This window comes from Nanorana parkeri, unplaced genomic scaffold, assembly GCF_000935625.1.
Source record: "Nanorana parkeri isolate BGI_ZX_2015 unplaced genomic scaffold, ASM93562v1 scaffold185, whole genome shotgun sequence".
Classification (NCBI taxonomy): Eukaryota; Metazoa; Chordata; class Amphibia; order Anura; family Dicroglossidae; genus Nanorana; species Nanorana parkeri.
Genome location: NW_017306453.1, coordinates 1,115,394 through 1,136,577, shown reverse-complemented (window position 1 = coordinate 1,136,577; position 21,184 = coordinate 1,115,394). Strand labels below are relative to the sequence as shown.

Sequence of the window (21,184 nt, the reverse complement as noted above, 5' to 3'; positions counted from 1 at the left end):
GCAGCAGATAAAAAATTTTTTAGAAAGATCTGCCTGTAATTATTCATTTGTTTATAATTACTGACTAGTGAGCTATTTCACTTTTTTTTCTGTGAACAAGCGAGAGTTATAACTTTTTTTCCGTATAATTTTTTATTAAGGAAGTATAAAGATAACATAACAGGGGATATATACATCCAATTATACAAAATTTGTAAATAAATAAAGGAACAAACATAGTGTATATATCAAGTACAATAGGAATATAATAGTATATTCCTCATGTAGAGAAAAGATAAACCAATATAGTTAGCATAACAAAACATCTCCATCATAGGAACTGTGTAATATACAGAGGATATGTGGATGAAGACAAGGAAATATTTCCAATAGGTAGTATTGAAGGGTGAGGTAATAATTGTGCACTATGAGTTTGATCTTGTGATCGAATGAAAGGATGGATAAGTGTAGCTATATGTAGTTTAAGCCTTAATCAAGAAAACAAATAAAACAAAGGTCAGAGAAAGTGAGATAAAGGAGAAAGATAAAGAAGTAAAGAGGGAGTGAAGGTAGAGAAGGAGGTAGAAACTGGAATTGACCATAGGAGCAGGGTAGCAGCCCCTGAGGAAGGTAGAATATGGTAAGAAGTCTGTGGTCAAAGCTAGGGGGCAGGTAGTGTTTCAATTCTATCACATTTTGGGATAGTGGTCTCTAATTTTGCAGATCTTTTTTCATGTTCCATGATCCATGGCATATACTGTTTTACTTTGAAAATACAGAGATTAGGAGATTTCCAGGATATAGCAATTTTTACTTTGTGCTGCTGAATATGTAAAAAAAAGTTTACAGTGGCGGATGGAGAGAGTGTTGGGAATGTTATTGAGAAGAGCAAAGGATGCATTTTTGAATAATGGTCAGAGTAGAAGAGTGCTTAGAATACGAGAGACTCAGTTCCAAAATGTAGACACTACATGGCATCTCCACCAAGTATGAATGCTTGTGCCATGTTCAGGACATCCTCCGAAACAGAATGGAGAATAATCTGGTACACGGGTGGCTAACGTGGTGAGAACCATGTACCATTTCATGATAACTTTATAGATAATTTCCAGCACATTCGCATTGCGTGAGCAGGATTTGGTGGTTGACCATGTGTGATGCCAGTCATCTTCATTCAGAATATCACCAAAATCTTGCTCCCATTTCTCAATATAAGAGGGGGGAGAGGTAGAGGTTATATTGGCTGAATACAGTAAGGATATCAAACCCCAGCTATGGAGACCATCACAACATTTAGGTTTGAATGGACACAGGTTTGCACACCGATGGGGAGGGCGAGCTGTTTTAGATATGTAGTAAGTTATTTGCAAGTATCTAAAAATGTGCTTCCCAGGAACATGATAGTGTTATTTCATGTAGGCGAAGGATTTAAAACCCTTGTCCGATTTAAATTATTCTGAGACCAAAAGGCAGAAGCAGGAGGAGAATCCAGAGCAGGCGTAAAGGCCAGATTGGAAAGGAACAGGAGCATAAGTAAATTGGGTGACAAAAAGCCAGCTGAATATTTTAAGGAGTTCCATAAGTGTAAAGAGTGGGAAAGGATAGAGTTATAATTTTTATGTGCTCTAATAACAAAGCAGGGAATGAGAACCTTGAATAAGACTGCACTTTCACAGATACCCTTTCAGAAAAGCAATGTAATAGATGTACTTTAATTTAAATGACCATAACATGCTGACAAGATGCTTTTAACTAGGGATGCTCCGATACCACTATCTGTATTAGTGGCAGAACTACCAGAGTCGCATAAGTTGCAGCTATCCTAAAATCATTAGCCTGTATTATTTTAGAAAAACTGTTGCTTGACACTAAAAAAAGGTGTTGGTAATTGGTATCCGCGAGTACTTGAGGAAAGGTACTTGTACTCGGTTTTGAAAAAATTGTATCAATGCATCCCCTAGTTTTAGGGTGTATGTAACCACTAGCCCCCAATACTGGCTTTCAAGCAACCACTGAACCTGAGAAGAAAAGTGTTACAATCCCACACTTTTAAAGTGTATGTAAATCCTAAAAATAAACCACTCATTTGCTTCCTTGAGGTCTGCTAAATATACCTTTTTCAAGGTGACTTTAATGCATACATTCTGTACCCAATGGGTCATATATATATTTTTTGTCAAATACATTTTTATTGTAAATAAAATGTAGCAGGGTTAGATAGCAGATAACAACAAATACATAAAATTCCAATGTACAGGGTGATAACATTCATCCATGTCGGACCTTAGAGGTGGGTACCAGCTGTAGCAACCAGCCTCCAGGTGGATCCAGTTAACATGTGCACTGGTATGCTCAAGTAGGTTCGTTGAACACCGTGGTTACTTTGAAAAGTAATGGTACTGGAGCCCACCAGGGAGGCCTGGTGGTTTTGCAATGTCAAAGGTATGTAAGGGGGGTATAATAATGCTAGTTGGCACTGAGGCCAGTCTTTTCCGGGTCCGACGTTCCTGTTAACATTGGTACATCAGAGGGTGTAAGGGAGAGGTCTCAGGAAAGTATAGAGAGGTGGGGGAAAAGCGGGAGGAAAGGAGGGGAGAGTTGGGCTATGTGCGGTGAGCAACAAGTAGGTGCGGCAGTATGAGGTGATCTCGTTATCACAAGGTAAGGAGGCGACGATGGTCATCAGTGGGCATACATTTTTCGATCCAAGGGGACCATACTTTCTCAAATTTCCGCATGGTGTTTTCCACTTGTGCAGTCCGTTTCTCATGTGCAATCATCCAGTTAACATGCCTTCTGAGATTATGGATGCTGAGCGTGCTTGACAACCAGGATTTAGCTATTTCACGTTTTGCGGCCGTCAGAATATGACGGCACAATTTAAAGGTGATAGTCGGGAGACCCGCTGGCTTACAGTTAAGGAGGGCAAAGGTGGGGTCTTTGGGCATGGCGTGCTGAAACAGAGAAGAAATCATGTGGAACACTTTGTCCCAGAATTTCGCGACTTTCGGACATTGCCACCATATGTGATAGAAGGTTCCTGGGTCTGGGCACCCCCTAAAACATAGTGAGGAGGTTTGTGGTCGGAATTTGGCAATTCTCGCAGGTACCATCTCATTAATACTTTGTAATTAATCTCCAACATACTGACGCAGCGTGGGGTCATATATATTTTTATATGTGACTTATCTTTGTACACTTGGTATTTATACTATTTTACTCAGAAAATGAAAGTGAGATTGCAGGAACATTGCTAAATACACAATTGAAATATATGCAAACTGTTGAAATAAATATATGTGAAGATATGAATGTAGAAAACAGTAACATTTTATGAAGTCAAAACTCAATTACCTAAATTCTAGTTTCTTCGTAAAAGGAATGTATGTTTTTTTTGTTTTTTTTCATAAACAAGAAATCAATTTATGTTAATGTTTTCAAAAACTTCCCTTTATGTGTAAAATATACATAAAGGGACTTTCAAATGGCTGTTCCGATTAGATCCATCTGTTTTTCAGGCTGATCTGAACCCGAATTTGATTCTATGGCCAGGCGGATGTAAGTACGTGGGACATACTTATTTGCTTACATTTAGTAATAAACATACATTACATTACATTTAGTCCTTGCCTTATACCTGGTACACAATGGTTATGCTTTACGGCTTCTTCTCACAATGCAAGTCTATGGGTTGACTGACTAAACAAAAACAAGTATTTCCTGTCTAACTGGTTACATAGAGCTTATCTCTACAGTTATTAAAGTAAATGGAAAATCCTTTTTTGTATGAGAATGGAGTAAGGATTGTGGTTTGTTCCCTTGCTGGGGAGATTCACCCTACTGTATGTTCTGGTGACTATTGCCATTGAGACATAAAGTAATGGGAAATCCAAAATTTTAGATGTGTCACCAGAGTAAGAAGTTAAAATTCTCCAGTTGTCAAACATGACCTTATGACAGCTCTCTAGAATAGGAATTATATTCACTGTAATGAGATTTCCTTACATTTCCTCTTGAATCTCCAGGGCAGGAAGTGAAGGTAAATCTCCTCAGTGGAGCTCAGTGGAGAAATATTCCCTCAGCCCCCAATACTGGCTTTCAAGCAACCACTGAACCTGAGAAGAAAATTGGTACGCAGTAAGCTGACCCCAGAACAGGCACTTACACAGAATGGCACAGTACAATGCAATAAACCCCGCTGCAAACTTTGCCAACATATATGAGACAAGAGTACAGCGAGTCACAATAACAAAGCGTACACCATTAAGGGGTCATACTCATGCACATCTGCTAACGTGGTGTACATGATACAGTGTTCAGTATGTGACAAAGGTTGTTACATTGGGGAAACTGTTTAGGGTCTCTGATCTGTTTAGGGTTTATTTGTCATCCTACATTTATTTTTTCTGTCTTTTGATTATCAGGAGGCATTTTTGACACCCCACTAACCCCCCCCTCTAACAGATTTCTCCTGTCTTAACTGACAAACTGTCTGTTCATGAATGCTTCTGTTCGCGAACAATTCGGTTCGCAAACAGGAAGTTCGGCAAAATTTTGCTTCTGTTCACGAACTCCGATCCGGGTGACGAACACAAACGCAGCCATTTTCCCTGCTCTGACACATGGTCATGGCTTCCTCTAGTCGAGATCGTGGTCTGAACACAGTTTGATTCGGTTCACGACCAGAATCGTGAAACGAATTTAGTTCGTGAACCGAGGTACCACTATCTATCTATCTATCTATCTATCTATCTATCTATCTATCTATCATATTTTAGGGCTCAAATATGTGTCCTTATATTGTTTTACAATACCCTTGTTTTGTTTCAGCCCCTTTCCTTCTACAGTCTGTTTATAAAATTTACTGGTATGATTCCATTTGCCAATGATACATTTATAAACGTTCTCCCTTTTGAGAACTAGTAGCCTTTATTTCATGCATCTGCTGGTTCTTAATTCAGATGGGGTCTTCACTGGCCATCTGTAGCCAACCAGTGGAGTGGTTCCTGATCATGTGATTTACATGTCAGCTGAGACATAGTGATCACATGCACGATAAAGGTTCCATTGACTAAAATGACAGACAACCTGCAGATGAATACTGCAACGTTCTGGCTGGGGTGTTCATCTGCAGGGCCATCTATTTAAAGTGACACTAAACTCAGGAGTTAAACCTTAAAAAATACATTAAAGTACCTTAACTATTAACAACAATGTAGCTTGTTTGTGTATCACCGGACTGTAGATCCTTAAATCATCTCTAAAATTGTGCTGATATTGTCCATCCTTCTGGAGCGTGGCTACTTTGTTCCCCATGGTCCCTGTGTGTGTTGAAAGTAGCCTTTGGTCCAAGCTCACTCCCTTGATGGACTATAATCTCATGCTTAGTTTTCTCATTTGTATTCAAATTGTAGTCCTTCATTAAGCTTGAAGCGGTGGCTACTTTGCAAAACACACACAGGGACCATGGGGAACAAAAGTAGCCACCATTCAGAAGGAGGGACAGTGTCAGCATTAATTCAGAGATGGTTTGGAGATCTACTGTACAGTTGATTGATACATAAATAAGCTACATTTATGTTAATAGTTAGGGTACTTAAATGCATTTTTAAGATTTAACTCCTGAGTTTAGTGTCACTTTAATAGTTCAACTGTCTGAATCAGTTGCATTTAAAGAAATAGGAAAAACACTTATTTTTTATTTGTAAACATTGTTCAGCCTATAATTTAAAAATGGGCAGGGTGTATTTTGTTTTAAAAAATACCAATTTAAGGCTTTAAATATCTTTCAAAAATATGTATAAAGATTTAGGTATTTAGGTAAATTAGATTTAGTGTTTAGATAATCAACACATGCTGATTCTAAATTTGGCCTGGGAATATAGGCATTAATGAACTCTAGTCACAAAACGGTTAAGGAACTTGCATTATATTTATTTCTATAATCAATAACATAAATAAAATAGTTCAAAAGGTCTAAATATTATATATTTGTGATTGTACATACTAGTAAGCAGGCAGTTCTGCTTTGATCTTTGCTACATCACTGGTCTCTGCTTTCTGTTAACCAGCCTAATAGATTTCAGCTGTTCTAGGTAACAAATATGGGCAAACAGCTAAATATATAAATGACTAATCTGAGATCTACACATTTCTACTCTGTTATCTATATAGTTAGCTGTTTGCCCAGAACACAGTGCTTTCTGGCAGAGCAGGAGACCTGATTATTCTACGTAGCATTGGAGTAAGACTTAGAGGTCTTTTCACTTCTGTGATTGGACAATGATAGACAAAACATCACACTGATAAGTTGGTGTAGTGGATAACGCTTCTGCCTTGCAGCTCTCAAGGTCACTATCTGCAAGGAGTTTGCATGTTCTCCCTGTGCTTGCGTGGGTTTCCTCCAGATGCTCCACTTTCCTCCCACACTCCAAAGACCTTCCAGCATGGAAAGTTAATTGGCTCCTGTCTAAATGGGCCCCGTATGTTTGAATGTGTGATGGGGCCCTTAGATTGTAAGCTCCTTGAGGCCAGGAACTGATGTGAATGTGCTGCGCTGCATAAATTGTCGGCACCATATTAATACCAATAAAAAATAATAAAGTAAAATAAGCTTCTCACTCTTTTTTCTGCTTTTATCTGCTTGATCCTTGTTAGCATGTGAGCACTACAGCACAACGTTTTGGCTACTTGTGTTACTTCCTTCTCCACTAGTCTATGATTTCCTGTATGTGGAATTGCAAGAGGCTGATTGAAAGTTAAATCCACATGCTCACACTGCTTGCATTTAAAATAATACATGTAATAATGTATAAATAAATAAAGAGCTTCATTAATTTGTATATTTTGGATTTGCTAGTATTTCAGCTTTGACAATATATTTTTTGTAAATAGTAATAATTGGAGGATTTAGTTTTGGATTTGTTAAGAAAGTGTTATTTATGCCAATTATTTAATATTCTGACAATTATTTCAACATACTTTTTATAATTGTAAATGTTTTATAAAAGAAAAGTGTCAGTATTTAATATCTCAGGGATGGACACCTGGCCACAAGCACACATGCAACTGCATGGGGCTTTACTTGGAAAATAGTTTCTGATACATTTCTATTTAGAAATCATCCCAATTGTCATGCATGCTAAACTTAACATTAAATTCAAATACATTTTTATACTTACCCATATCATATTTAACTAGATGTCCTGTTGTTTCCTTCTGCCATACAGGGTTTTACTCTAGGACTTAACGATGCCCAGCTCTACACATGGACAGATGGCCTCAGAAGGAAGGACTGGCATGACTATGACAGCATTCAGAAGGAGGGACTGCGCTCAGGTAATAAAATGTCTAAGTGGAATATGCTGTGCGGGGTTAGGCACTGGACATTAAGCTTAGCTGGAAAAATGTACTCATTTAATATGCTTCATAAGCATGGAGTTAGGCTACATTCACGTAAAGGCATGGTGGCATTTAGTTCAAATAGAATTTTTAAAAATCCACATAACAGAATTCAAATTTAATCAGCAAATGCATTGTAATCAAACATAACCATTGAACAGTTTAGAGAAAATGGTGTTTACAAAGTACTTTAAACATTTTTAAAAATCACATAAAATGCTGTATGAAAGGTTCTAGGCTACAGAGACTCCACATATGTACGGATATTTTATTTTATACATATGGAAATGGAACAACAAGCTAAGGGATTTGAGAAGAAGCATGTGTGAAAGGTAATTAATTGATGTATGCCTTAGCATACACCAATTGAAGCAAAACACAAACACACCAGTCAATATAACATTGCAGACTTCATTACTACTTTTAAAACAAGTGGGCTTATTTAATAAGGTGGCATTGACAGCAATAATAATGTTTAATGTGCAGGTTTCCATAATAACTATTTAAGTTCACGTTTACTGATGTCAGATCAGTAAAAGACTAATTCTGGTTAGTTGCTACAGTATACTGGGTTTTATATTTTCATTTTTATTTTTTGCACCACTGGGTGAAAATGTGACAGTATATTTATAACTTTGTAATTTAAATAACTTTGAAATTTATTTATAACTTGTATTTAATGTTGTTTGACCAGATCCCCATTGTTCCTTATTGTGAGTATGGTTGGCACCCATTCATTAAGGTTGAGGTCACTAACATGATTGGAGAAAACCTACTATAAAGTTATAAAGAAATACCCAGTTTAAGCATGCAGATTCCTTACAATTAAGTATACGCCAGTAGCTAGTGGTACCTTTAGCTTTTTACGTGTTGATAACACATTACTAAAGCAGTAAGAGGGCATCTGGCTACTGTTGTTTAATTTCCAACATTACAGCTATGTAAAGTTTTGGTTGCAAACAAATGTATGCTGCTTTGCTTTGGTTAACTTGTCTGGACTAATTTTAGACCAGGTTAAAATACTGTATCAAGTTTATGTGCAAAGTGCACATTGCTTAGCATACATGTATTTAACATAAAACAATTATATCTGATGCTAAGTCCACTTTAAGGAGCAGTTGCAAGCAAAGAAGTAAATGAGTAAACTGCTAATGACATCTAGGAAATATTGCAACTATGTTAAAGTTGGAAAGACCACCATATAATTTATATTTAGCCTGCGTAATCCACTGCAGCAATATTTTACAGTGCTGCTCACTAGTAATGAGCTGTGGTTGGTGTTAACCCAGTTTGTCTGAGTTTGCCCAAGCCCATGCAAAACTCTGACTGACATACACCCCCCCAGGCCCAATCAGTTGCCGCAGGCGCATTTCCTGCCCTGAAACTACACATCACAAAAGTTCAGGGATTACCCCTAGTACAATTGATTGGGCCTGGAGGTGAGCTCAGACAAACTGGGTTCACACCAAGCACCAGCGCATCACTACTCTGCACAGGTGACTTGGTTGAATCAAAATGCTGAAAACTCTGATGTGCACATGCTTCTCTCTGCTTGATTTATTACCAATCAGAATTCAGCATGGCAGGTATGAGTCCAAATTATGCCCTTGGGCAACTAATTAGGACAGACGCTTTGATACATGGAGTTTTCTGAATTTGACAGAGAGAACAGAGCCTACAGTATGTTTTTTTTAGGAATTCTGCTCCTGTATTACAATCAAGAAAGCCACAGGGATTTTTAGATTATCAACAACAGGGAGTAGGGTAAACGATTGCACTTCAGCTCTGTCTGCGGAAAGATGTTGTATGTCGGGCAGGTAGGATGCTCTCTGTATACTGTTGTAAAGAAAGCATTGAAGATTATATTTTTGCTATTTTGCATCATACAGAGGAACCCCTGTTGTTAGTGCTCATCACCCCATCTACTAAAAAAAAGGAAAATGCTGTGAAAATGCTGTTTAATCAACAAAGTGGATACTTATATAAACCAAGCCAGGCAAACATGTTAAAAGAAATCATTTTTTAAATGCTCACAGCACTATGTACCTTTTATTATAGTTACATAATTAGCCAGGTTGAAAAAAAGAACATCAAGTTCAACTAATAATTACTATCTATTAAAAATAATGTGCATGCATAGAACACATATAAAAGTAGAGAACAAAATAAAAGTAGAGAACAAAATACAAACTTTTTGGGTTTTTGGTAGTTTTTATGCCAATTATCAATACTAGCATCTCTAAACTCTAAAAGTTGCATAGTGAACTTTAATAGTCTGAAGGCGAAAACAACATGAATGTAAGTCTATGCTTCTTTTGAAGAACGGTATCCTGCTCAGATTCCTATTTCTGAGACTTCAGTATCAGTCGACACAGACAGTGAATAGATAATAATCTGAATCAAAATCAGATACAAAGTATTAGCTAACAATATCAAATTATAATGAATGCGGATCAATAGGTAGCCACCTTTTGTTACCTGTTGTGTGGAAGTGCAATGTGCTAGGAGTACTTATCAGAGTTAGAGCTGAACATTTTCTCCTGCTTACTGAATTTACTAGTATGCATATGGAGAGCATAAAAAATAATGCCACAGTTGTGTTAGAAATATGCTCCAGGCAAAAGTGAAAATGAATCTTTGAAATACATACAGGGAACAAAGCCTACCTGCTCCATGCTTCAGTCTGTCATCCACGTCTTTATGTAGTGCACCAGTTCACCCCACTACCTTTTGTTGGCAAACCAGGAGATCTGAGAACCCCTTCTTTTAATATAAGAGAACTATTTCCCAAACACATCAATCAATGCTGCCTCTCAAATGGAACATCTCTCGCAGGAAATCTAAATGCAAACCTCCCCACTTAGCTTAAATAGGATTGTTCATAAATGAAGCAAGGAGAGTGGAAGTTACACAACACTGTTTTCAGGAAGTACACACCCAATGAACTGGGAAGAGCTGCATTCATGCTGACTGTTGTGGATGGCAGATAATTTCAATTAAACTAAACTTTTAAATGCTCTACAAGTTACTTCAAATTGCTTCTGAGTTGATTCAAGCTGATTCTGATTTCCATCAGACTGCTTTAAGTTGCTTTCACGTGCACATAGATTGTAAAGGGCAGAAAAGCAGCTCAGAGGCAAATGCCTGTGTACTTTGACCCTGGGGTGACATTTTGGTGAACTTAACAAAGTGAGTTAATGAATTATTACTTTATATATGTTTTTGCAAATATGTATGTAATAATTATTACTACTATCTTCAGGACATTGCATTTGATATTTACATTTCTGGGTACAGAGGTAGTAATGTTAAAGAGTCACAGGGCTAGTCACAAAAGGGTGAAGAGTATAAGCCGTCCCGAATATAAGCCGAGGTACCTAATTTTAGCCATCTAGTACAACAGATTCGAATTGGAGAATTTTACCAAATCAGCTATTTTGGCATAGATTGTTCACTTTTCCTGCCTTCTCCAAACTTTTCATCCTTTTCTGAATAACCCCTGAGTAGTAGATAGTCAGATTATAGTTCAAAGTAGGGAAAGGGAAAAGGGTAACCTGACTTACCTTAATAATGATGTTTGTTTGACTATATTTGGTATGGAAGTTCAATGTTTCCAGATCGGTAGCAGAACCAAGAGAAGAACTGCATTGTAAATTGGATTAGCACAGCGAATGCCAGAAAGGTGCTGTAAGAGAGGACTCTTTGATTAGATAGACAGATGGATTAATCCAATGCCAAAAACATAAATGATGCATGGTTTGTTGTTTCCCAGATTCTTCATACCATACGATCTGTGAATCTTGGGAGAATTTAGATAGAGATAGAGGGTCCTCAGAAATTATTTTATGAAATTAGACTGGAATGTAACATTTTAAGAGAATATATCAATTCCAAGGACAACACATAAGAGACATTGGTAGCTAAGGGAGTTATTTAACTGGCTAAGAAATTGTTGTCCCATACATGGCTTGTTTTTGTGCCTCTAGAGAATCAGAAAAACTTTAAGTTTTAGATATACCTTAAAGGTAAACAATATGACTGTCCAGAAAAGTTTTAAATGTAATAATACCTAGTCGGAAAATATTTAAATCCTTAAGAGTTGACAGAAATTAAATTGTATTAATGAATAAAATGGATTATAACAACTGCAAAAAAATCTAGTTAGAAAAAGTTGAAACTGAAAATGAATTATATTAAATGAAAGTGTTATTAAACCCTCAAAACTAAAAATCATATAGTGCTGTAGGTGGCTGGGTCCTTTTACAGGGTCCCATAAAGCCCCCTATGTGTGTATGTTCCAGGCTGGCACAGCACACATTGCTATACAATCTTTTGCATCAACAGAAACCAAAACACTGGAGCCTGGGGTGAAAATATACTCCCCTGCTCCTCCCAGTAAATGTTTGACAGAAGCTGGAACCTTGACTGTCCCTAGCACAACACGCATGTGACATAATCAGGGCACGTGTTCCTCTACCTCGAAATTAGGGGAAGCTGTGTTTGGGACCAGAAGCCAGTGGCAGTATAAAGAAAGATATGTTAATGATAAAGATAAACTAATTCATATTTCCTATGCTTTTTTGCTCCATCTAGTGGCCAAAATCTAGTATTACATGACAATACATTTGAACTGGGAAGAAAAATATATTAGGAAAGTTTCTTCTTGCATTATTCATCCTGTGAATGAAATGTTCACAGATATTCACTGGGCAAATGGCCCCTAAATATTTTTTGTTTGCAAAATCCTTTTAACACAGTTTGTTTAAATCTCTATTTACTGTCCTTAATTAGTACCCGCTCACACACACACACACACACACACACACACACCCCCATGGGTTCCAGTGTCCATCAAGTATAAATACAGGTTGCACTTTCTTTTACATACCATTTTATTTTATAAAGTAAATTAAAAAATACATTTGCTAGCAAGCATAATTGGCAGACAACTGCAGGAGCAGTTTTGCATTCATTTTTTGCTTCCTGTGTGCCTGAAAACTATTCTACTTTGAATGGGCAAAGCTCTGAGACTTTTGAGTAGTGTTGCCCCTTAACCCCTCCTAATTATTTTGGCCCATCACTATTGGCTGCCTCGCCGGCTAGTTGGAATGCGTAAGAGATTAAATGAGGCAGCGAAATTCTGTCACAACAAGAAAGTACTTTGCTGGTTCAGGCATTCAAGCCTACAGGAAGCAATTCATGTTGTTGTATGTATGTACAGACATCTCCAGGTGCCTCACTGGCTAGTTGGAATGCGTAAGGATTACAATCAGGCAGGGAAATTCTGTCACAACAAGAAAATACTTTGCTGGTTCAGGCATTCAAGCCTACAGGAAGCAATTCATATTGTTGTAGGTATGCACAGACATCTCCAGGCGCCTCGCTGGCTAGTTGGAATGCGTAAGAGATTAAATGAGGCAGGGAAATTCTGTCACAACAAGAAAGTACTTTGCTGGTTCAGGCATTCAAGCCTACAGGAAGCAATTCATGTTGTTGTAGGTATGTACAGGCATCTCCAGGTGCCTGCATCTTGTGCCAGCTAACAGCTCTATTTTTTACACAGTCACTTTAAAATAGAATTGTTACCAACTTTTATGTGTGACACTGTGGAACGTTTCTTAGTTCTGGTTACTCACATAGAAGCAAAGTGGCAGCTCTCTTCACATTCCATCCTTTTAGACACTTAAGTAATTCTGGTAAAGGTAACACCCAGGAATTGCCTTTTGAGGCCATATTACTGTTAGCTTTACACATAAGAACAGGGAATATTAATTAAGTACAAACCTATTATTACTAATCCTAAATCAACAGGTTTTGCTTTATTACCCCCTTCCCAGCAGCCCATACTTTTCCTTCCATGTAAAAGAGCAGTGGTGGGAGAAAAGGAAAGGTGAGGATGTGCTGCAGGTGAGGGGAGCATTAATGGAAACCTGTTACTTTTCCCTGCCTGGGGCAAATACAGGTTTGCTTGAAGGTATAGCGACCACTTCACACATCAAGTAAAGAATATGCTTGGGCTTCTTCATGCATATTGTAATATGCTTAAGCTTGGCTTGTTTGAAACTGTTGCTCATGCTATTACAACTGTATTGTAGCGTAAAGTATTAAATAAATTTAGTGCGCATCACAAGTGTACTACAGTTCATGTGATATTTTTTTCTTCTTGTGGAGTCCTTCTGCATATCATGCTGCTCACCATACTCGATACATGTGTGCACATGTATATTATATACTGTCCATTTTTGGTTTGCTTTTAATTCTTGTTTGACCAGAAACCTTTGCTTATCTTTAGATGTTTGCTTATTTCCTTATCATTTAGCCCTGGACTTTTTCCCAAGAACTCTATTCGATAGACATAACGTCAATTGTATCTAAGGTGAAATCGAATTCCCAAGACAGAATTGTTGTAATCTGCTATCCACTATTGCACCAAAGGCAAGCTTTCTATCTGTTGTTGTAAGATTAGGCCTGTCAATGCTAATTAAAGTCACATCAGTTTTATTACCTGCAGTCTAGTGATTGCAAAACATATGTATTAAATTAAAGAAATGCAATGCTAAATAAATTATAATATAGCAGTCTGCTGAAAAGAATTGTTTATGCATTTTGGACCTATATCGATGCATGTTAATGTACAAGTTAGACTAGGATTCAGGTTTATATATCTCCTTTGTTCCAGTATCTAAAAGTGCAATTGCAAGCAAATATTCACACACATACAGTTAATTACACATGCAAATATTTTTTTAAATACATGTAGTTCAGGGGTAGGCAGTATATGTGGTGAAACTACAAATCCTATCATAGCCTTGCCTTTGGGAGTCTTTCATGTGACTGTCAGAATCTTGCAATATCTCATTGGATTTGTAGTTTTACCACAGCTGGAGTTTCATGGTTGCCTACCCCTGCTGTAGTGTAATAATTTAAACCTATCATTATATTAACTTCCCATAATATGCACACCAGAAAAAAGTAAGGGGTCTATTCACGAAGCTGCCGAAGGATCTGGCCGTAGCTTCGGCCGATCCTTCGGCTAGCTTCGGCCCCAGGACCCCTTCGGTTCAGTAGAACCAGAGGGGTGCTGTACGGGCTATTCACAATAGCCCGTACAGCTCCTATGAATAGACCACTAAGTCTTTCAGCACTGTGAGACAGTCAATGCTATAATTCATTGCACAGTCAGGTAACCATATGATGTTAGAGAAGTAGGGTAAATGTTTATTTAGGCTAATAAAAGACATGAAGGGCCTTACCAGTATAGTGATGGTTATTCTTTGACAAGGATTTATTGTGAACATGCAATTGGAACAAAATAGATATGAGTCACAAAGTGAGAGATTTTTGCCCATCATAGAGTTGTGATGAGTGAACCGGGCAATGTTCGGTTCGCTGGATGTTTCAAGAACCCACTAGGAAGTTTACAAACAGCGAACATATCAAGGCTAATTTGCAAGCTTTTAAAAAAAGGCATAAGTAGCTGGGCACTGCTAATTGGGACATGTACAAGTGCAAAACAATGGGAACAAGGTGCCTTGCAAGAGGAGTGCTTTGCTGCCTCCCCTTGCAAGATACTTTTAAAATGTTAGTCATGTGGCCTAGTATGGTTTAAAAGGGGTGAGCATGCTGGATGCCCCCCCTTTGGCTGCCCCCTCTAGCCTGGCTACCCAAAATTAATTTCTGGGTCTTTCATGGATCCTAAAGGGGATCCCACAGATTGTTTTCAAATTGTACTGGACCTTTAAGAAAAAGCAAAAAGCTGTGTGGTCAACCTTAAAATACACAAATCTAGGGATGCAGCCTGAGTGGCCAGGAAATGGAGGCTTTCCACATCGGGAGGGTATTTTGCAAGGGGGGTAACAAAGTTGTTCTTGAAGGGACAAAAGCCTCATTCGTACATTTTGATCCTCAAAAGGGCCAAATTTGGCAAATGGATTCACCCAGGATACCCTGGCTGTTTGTGTACATACAGAAACAACCTGGAGATATGTCCTTTGCCATAGGCATAGTGATGATTGAACATTGTTTGACACCATGGGCCGTGTTGTTGGTGGATCAGCATCATTGTGTGATTGCTCATCATGATTGATGTGGTTCTAAATTGTGTGATAATTAGACTGATGTTGGATTTTTATCTGGAGACATTGGAGTTAATTTACCCCAACAAATAAACAAAAATGGTTATTACATATTTAATTTTTTTCTTTCTGAACAAGAAGATACCCATTTAAATCATACTCCAAGAAAAGATGATTCACAACTACTGTATGTTCCTGTTTTAACTTGTTAAATTAATCAAAATTAATTAAGAGGATAGATGTTGTGACTTATTAATTCAGAGATATTGTATTAAACAATAAACTATGTAGAGTATTTAATTATATTGAATAAGAATTAATAATTTGCATACTATATGATAGCTGCTGTAAGATTGATATTGTTATCATTTTACAGTTTTCAGTAAAAAACAATTGGAAATAAAATGACAAATGGTTATGAGAAAAAAGAACTTGTACTTTTACTTAATTAATGCAATGCTAGTGATATTGCTGCGAAGGGGTAAAATATTAACCTTCAGTAGAAAACATACTAATTTAGGCTTTCTCTAGTGCCCAACATTTCACCAAAACCTAGGTATTTGTTTACATGATTTTACATTTAATGTAATATTAGTGTTCAGATTTACTAATGCTTCCATGAACAACATTTTTAGGCTTTTAATTTCTCATGGCCAGTACTTTAGGGAAGCTGATCCACCTTTTTTTCAAAAGGTTTCATAATATTTAAGTACTCTAAATTTGTCTATAAAGTCACTTTAACCTCTTGCTGTCCGCCCGTTAAGAAAAAACGGACGGACGGCAGACTCGCATCAGCGGGTTGCCGTCGCCAGATGGCATTTTTTTCCTGCTCGTGCGCGCCCCCTAGCGCGCGCACGGGCAGGAAATACCCGCTCGTTGCTACAGCCGTTAACGGCTGTTTCACATACAACCGATCAGCGGCTCTATAGTCACCGATCGGTTGTATGGCGTGAATTTCGGAGCGCCCCCCAATCGCGAGTGCCGCCATCTCCCCCCTCCTGACACCTCACCTTTAATCCCGGGATCCGCTAGCCCATCTGCGGCCTCGGGAGGGCATCAGTAGAAGGAGGGAGGGAGATCAGCTCCTTGCTGTTCTCCCTCTGTAGTGTGAATGCAGAAGTGATGTGTATTACATCACTTCCGCATTCACCTGTCAGTCATCTGGCTCCTACTGCCAGAGAGAAGAAGCTGATGAAGCAAATCTGTGCTTCATCAGCTTCTTTTGGGGTTTCCAGGTGACATTAGGGGTCTAGAGACCCCTAATGTCTCCATAAAGAGGACCTGTCACTATATCTGTGCTATTATATAGGGGGATGGTATCCCCCTATGTAATAGCAATAACAATAAGTGTAAAAAAAAATCTATATAAATAAAAAAAGTCACAAAAATAAAAGTCACAAACAAAAAAAGTTAAAAAAAATAAGTCACAAATAAAAAAAAGTAAAGTCCCCCCCTTCGTTTACGCACATATAAACGTAAATATGCGTTGCATGCGCCAGCGCGCGAAAATGACAATTGCGCTACACATGTTACATATTGAAGCGAACGTCGTAGTGAGAGCAATCATTTTAGGGCCATCAATCACTGATAACACTAAACTGATGAGCGGTAAAAGCTTTTAATGCGTCGCCTATGGCCAATTTTGGGTAATGTCGTTTTTTTGAGGTTTCGCGCGCGCACGCAATTTTAAGGCTTGACATGTTTGGTGTCTCTTTACCCGACGTGACCCCGTCTTTTATATTTTACCAAAACATTTGGTAATAATAAATGTTTTAGAATTTAATATAGGGGGAACTGTTTTTTTTTTAAATCTGTAGTTTTTCCTTAATATATTAAAAAATAAAAACCCCAGTGGTGATTAAATACCACCAAAATAAAGCTCTATGTTTCCCCAAAAAAGGGTATAAAATTCATTTCAGTACAGCGCTGCATGACGGAATAAATGTCAGTCAAAGTACCACAGCGCTGAATACTGAAAAATTGCCTGGATGGGAAGGGGGTTTAACACCCCGGATGTCAACTGGTTAAGATCAAGGACCTAAGGCCATTAGAACATCTTTCATCCTTATTGGAATGCTTTCCTACAAATACAGAACTGTATAAAATAGGATATTGTATCATTCTTGAAAAGAAATGTCTCCAGTTGTTTGAGTGTTTGAAACCTGCTTTGCATTTTGAAATCTAGAACTTACCAGGATTTTAGAGATATGTAGACCTGTTGCTTGATAATGATAACTTACACAGTCCAGATGCAGAGATTAGAGTGAAAGATGACTGATCATACAATATTACTTCTTCCATTTATCATTGCTTAGCTTTGTTTCTTTTTCAACAGTTAATGCATCTTTGTGCAAAGTCCTTTCTCACTGGCAGTCATGCCAAAAATTTTAAATTCCTTGCACTGACAGTCTACAGTTTTTATTGAGACTAGGGAGTTGGTTTACTAAAGGCAAATAGACAATCACTTTTGCAAGGGAATTTGCAATTTGCAGGTGAGGTTTCCCTTAGCTTGGTGAATGTGGTGACACTTTTCAAAGAATGCCCAATCATGTACAAGGAAAAAGAAAAAAGAAATATTTTTGCTTGCACATGACTGGGAAATGGAAGTCAGTCGAGCATTTCCTCATTCCTTAAGCAAAAGGGGACACAAAATTCCTATTTGCCTTTAGTAAATAAACCTCAATTTTTTTCTTGGGATACCCAAATAAAGAGCTACAGGAGGACTAAAATATTCATTTGTTTGGCCCTAGTGCTGGGTCTTATAAGGAAAATTCTAGTTATTTAGTCATGTGATTTCTGGTGAAGGGGTAGTCAAATTTTAGAGTGGTGGAACCCCGGCTTTAGCAAAGGGCATGTAACCTAAAGCTTGGCATTTTTAACATATAACCAAGATAAGCAAGAGTTCGACTTGGTTCGGTGAACACACAAACTGTCCTCACACAGTGCTTTGTGAGCCCTGATTGGCAAAAGCCTTGCACCTGACCACAGGTCACTGCTAGCTCCACCCAATTGTTTATATTTTGCTGCCATCTGTCAAAATGCCATCCTGCAGTGGAAGTGCATTGCGAGCTGACGGTTCGGCGGGCGTCTAGAGCTTTGTCCAGTGCCCTGCCTGACACTTTTTTACAATTATAAGAAATTATAATATAATTTTTTCAAAACTTTTTTAAAAACTTTTATTCAACCCATTTGTGAATGGGTAGGGGTACAAGTTGGCTGGAGCTAGCGGGCGTTCGTCTTGTGAGGTTGGGTCGGCGGGCGTCGTTTTCTTTTTATTTATCTTTTTTTTATTTTGCCGAGTCGTGGACCTTAGGTTTTTTTAATAAAGGACTTGTCAAAATCCTTTGTCGTGTTTTTATTTTAAATTAAAGGATGTTTGGTTAAAGTCTGGCCTCTTTTTTAACATATACTTCAACCCTTTAGGGAATGGGTAGGGGTACAAGTACCCCATACTCATTCACAAGGGGGGGTGCATATGGGTGCCCCTTTATTAAAGGGGTCCTCTGATGTTAATAGGCCCCTCTGCCTGCACCCCCACAACCAACACCCCAGGGCTTGTGGGAAAGAGGCCCTTGTCCCCATCGACACGGGGACAAGGTGCTTTTGCAGGGGTGACCCTGGAAAAGCACCCTCCCAGTGCCGAGAGCATGTGGCCTGGTATGGAATGGAGGAGGGGGGGCACTCGCCCGTCTCCCCCTTCCTGCCCTGCCTGTGCTCGGATCAAGGGTCTGGTATGGAATTTTAGGGGGACCCCACGTTTTCCCCCATTGGGGGTGGGGTTCCTTCTTTTATTTCCTACCGGACCTTAAGGGACTGGTATGACTTTGAGGGGGAACCAGACACACTTTTTTTGTTTCATCTGGGCTCCCTCCTAAAATTCCTACCAGAACTTAAGGGTCTTTTTTATGTCATTTTTTTCTTTATAAATGTCAATTTTGCTGCAGCAGGTTCTATACATTGTACAGATGTGCCACTTTACAGGCAGTTTAAGGGGACCCCCCAGGCATGATATTTAAAGGAATTTTTCTTTTTATTGTTTCACTTTAAGTGATGTTAAAATGATCATTATTATACAGGATTTATATAGCACCAACAGTTTGCGCAGCGCTTTACGATAAAAGAAAGACATTACAATCACAATACAATTCAAGACAAGATGGTAAGGAGGGCCCTGCCCACGAGGGCTTACAATCTAAAAGGTAGGGGCAAGTGATACATGAGGAGGTAGCTGTGTGGGGATGAATTGTTTGATCACTGCTCCTCTGAAAAAAATGTTTTTTAAAAGTTTTTTTTTCCATTGATACATGTCCCCCAGGAGTACCCGAATCCCCATACACTTTTTATGGTAAATAACTTGCATATACACCTACAAAATGGGGACTGTTTATTTTCAAAGTTCTAGCGCCATAGACTTGCTTTGAGTTTGAATTCAAACTTTTTCCATGTTGTAAAGTTTGAATTCGAACCGAACACGGGGGTGTTCGGACCATCACTAATTGTAAAAATAGCCTCAGGTTAAGGGTTCTTTAAACAGTTTATATAGCTGTTTGGGTAGATTTCAGTTTTTTAGTCTACCATCATGATTATTTCATTTTAAGATATTCATATGCTACAATACAATATACTGCTTGTATTCCTCTCTGACTATAGCTACAAAACCTAATAAATGGAGGCATTTCAACCTACCTCCTGAAGTGATCATTATGTTTACTTATTTGCCTTTAGGCATAATACATTAAACTCCCTTACTGTAGTCTCAGTGAAAATATGAGGTAAAATCCTGAAAAGATAAAAGTAAATGGCGTGTGCCAGAACAAAATGGTCTCCGTGCAATACTGGAATATTTCCATTGGGTAAGGTAGCAAAAGTATTGTCTGCTATGAATGTAAACTTTAATTATTGCATATATATGTGTGTTTGCATGTTTGTGCACTTGTTTATACTGTATATGTGTTGTTTAGGATGGGTAATGCTTTTACATTTTTGCTTTTCACAATTTGTATGTTTGTAATGATAATGCAAAAGCTTACACAAATCTGCAAAAATGCATGAATGCGAAATTAACTTTTGCATGTGTGCATTAAAATATTCCTTGGAATATACTTTATTTAGTGATCCAGGACCCTTGATTCCCAGTCTCTATGTATGATCTAGTTTCCTTTTTGTTGGAAATAGAAATAAAATTAACACACGTACCCTACTGTGAGTTAAATGTAATGAAACTGTATTCTTGCTGTAATTCTACATACATATTATGCTTACTTTATTCCTCCTCTGCTCTGTGTTACGATTAGTCACTGAGCTGGAAAAAACAAGGGAGTTTATACATGATACAGATTGTATTCCACAGGGAATAGGGTTGAGAATTGTACACAGCATGAGCGCAAATCCCCATTGTTTTGTTTTCTGTTTATTAGGGGATCGTATTTCCCAAAAGTGAAAAAAACTTCATAAGCTGTAAATGCTATCTTAATTAATTCTGTTCAATACATGTTTCAGAAAATAGATTTGCAAATCTTGCTAATTAATTCTTGAACTGAAATTGATGCATTTGACCAATAGATAGAGCCTTTTTCCTAATGTAGTTTAAAAACATTAATTGAAGGTCATGTATAACATGCTAATTAGGAATTAAAAGGCATTTCTTAAAGTGACACTAAACTCAGGAGTTAAATCCTAAAAATGTAACCAACAAAAGTACAAACACACACACAATAAATTATATATAT

At 37.9% G+C, this 21,184-nt stretch overlaps 1 protein-coding gene across 2 annotated transcripts in view; it reads left to right on the top strand.

Moving 5' to 3' along the window:
- Nucleotides 1-21,184, top strand: part of GALNTL6 (polypeptide N-acetylgalactosaminyltransferase-like 6) — a 996,922-nt gene that overhangs the window by 231,537 nt on the left and 744,201 nt on the right. Inside the window, exons 2-3 of one of the 2 annotated variants that reach the window (XM_018555136.1) lie at nucleotides 357-372; nucleotides 7,222-7,317. In XM_018555136.1, the coding sequence (XP_018410638.1) occupies nucleotides 357-372; nucleotides 7,222-7,317 (112 nt within the window). The remainder of the gene's footprint in view (nucleotides 1-356; nucleotides 373-7,221; nucleotides 7,318-21,184) is intronic. The other variant, XM_018555137.1, reaches the window with a different exon arrangement.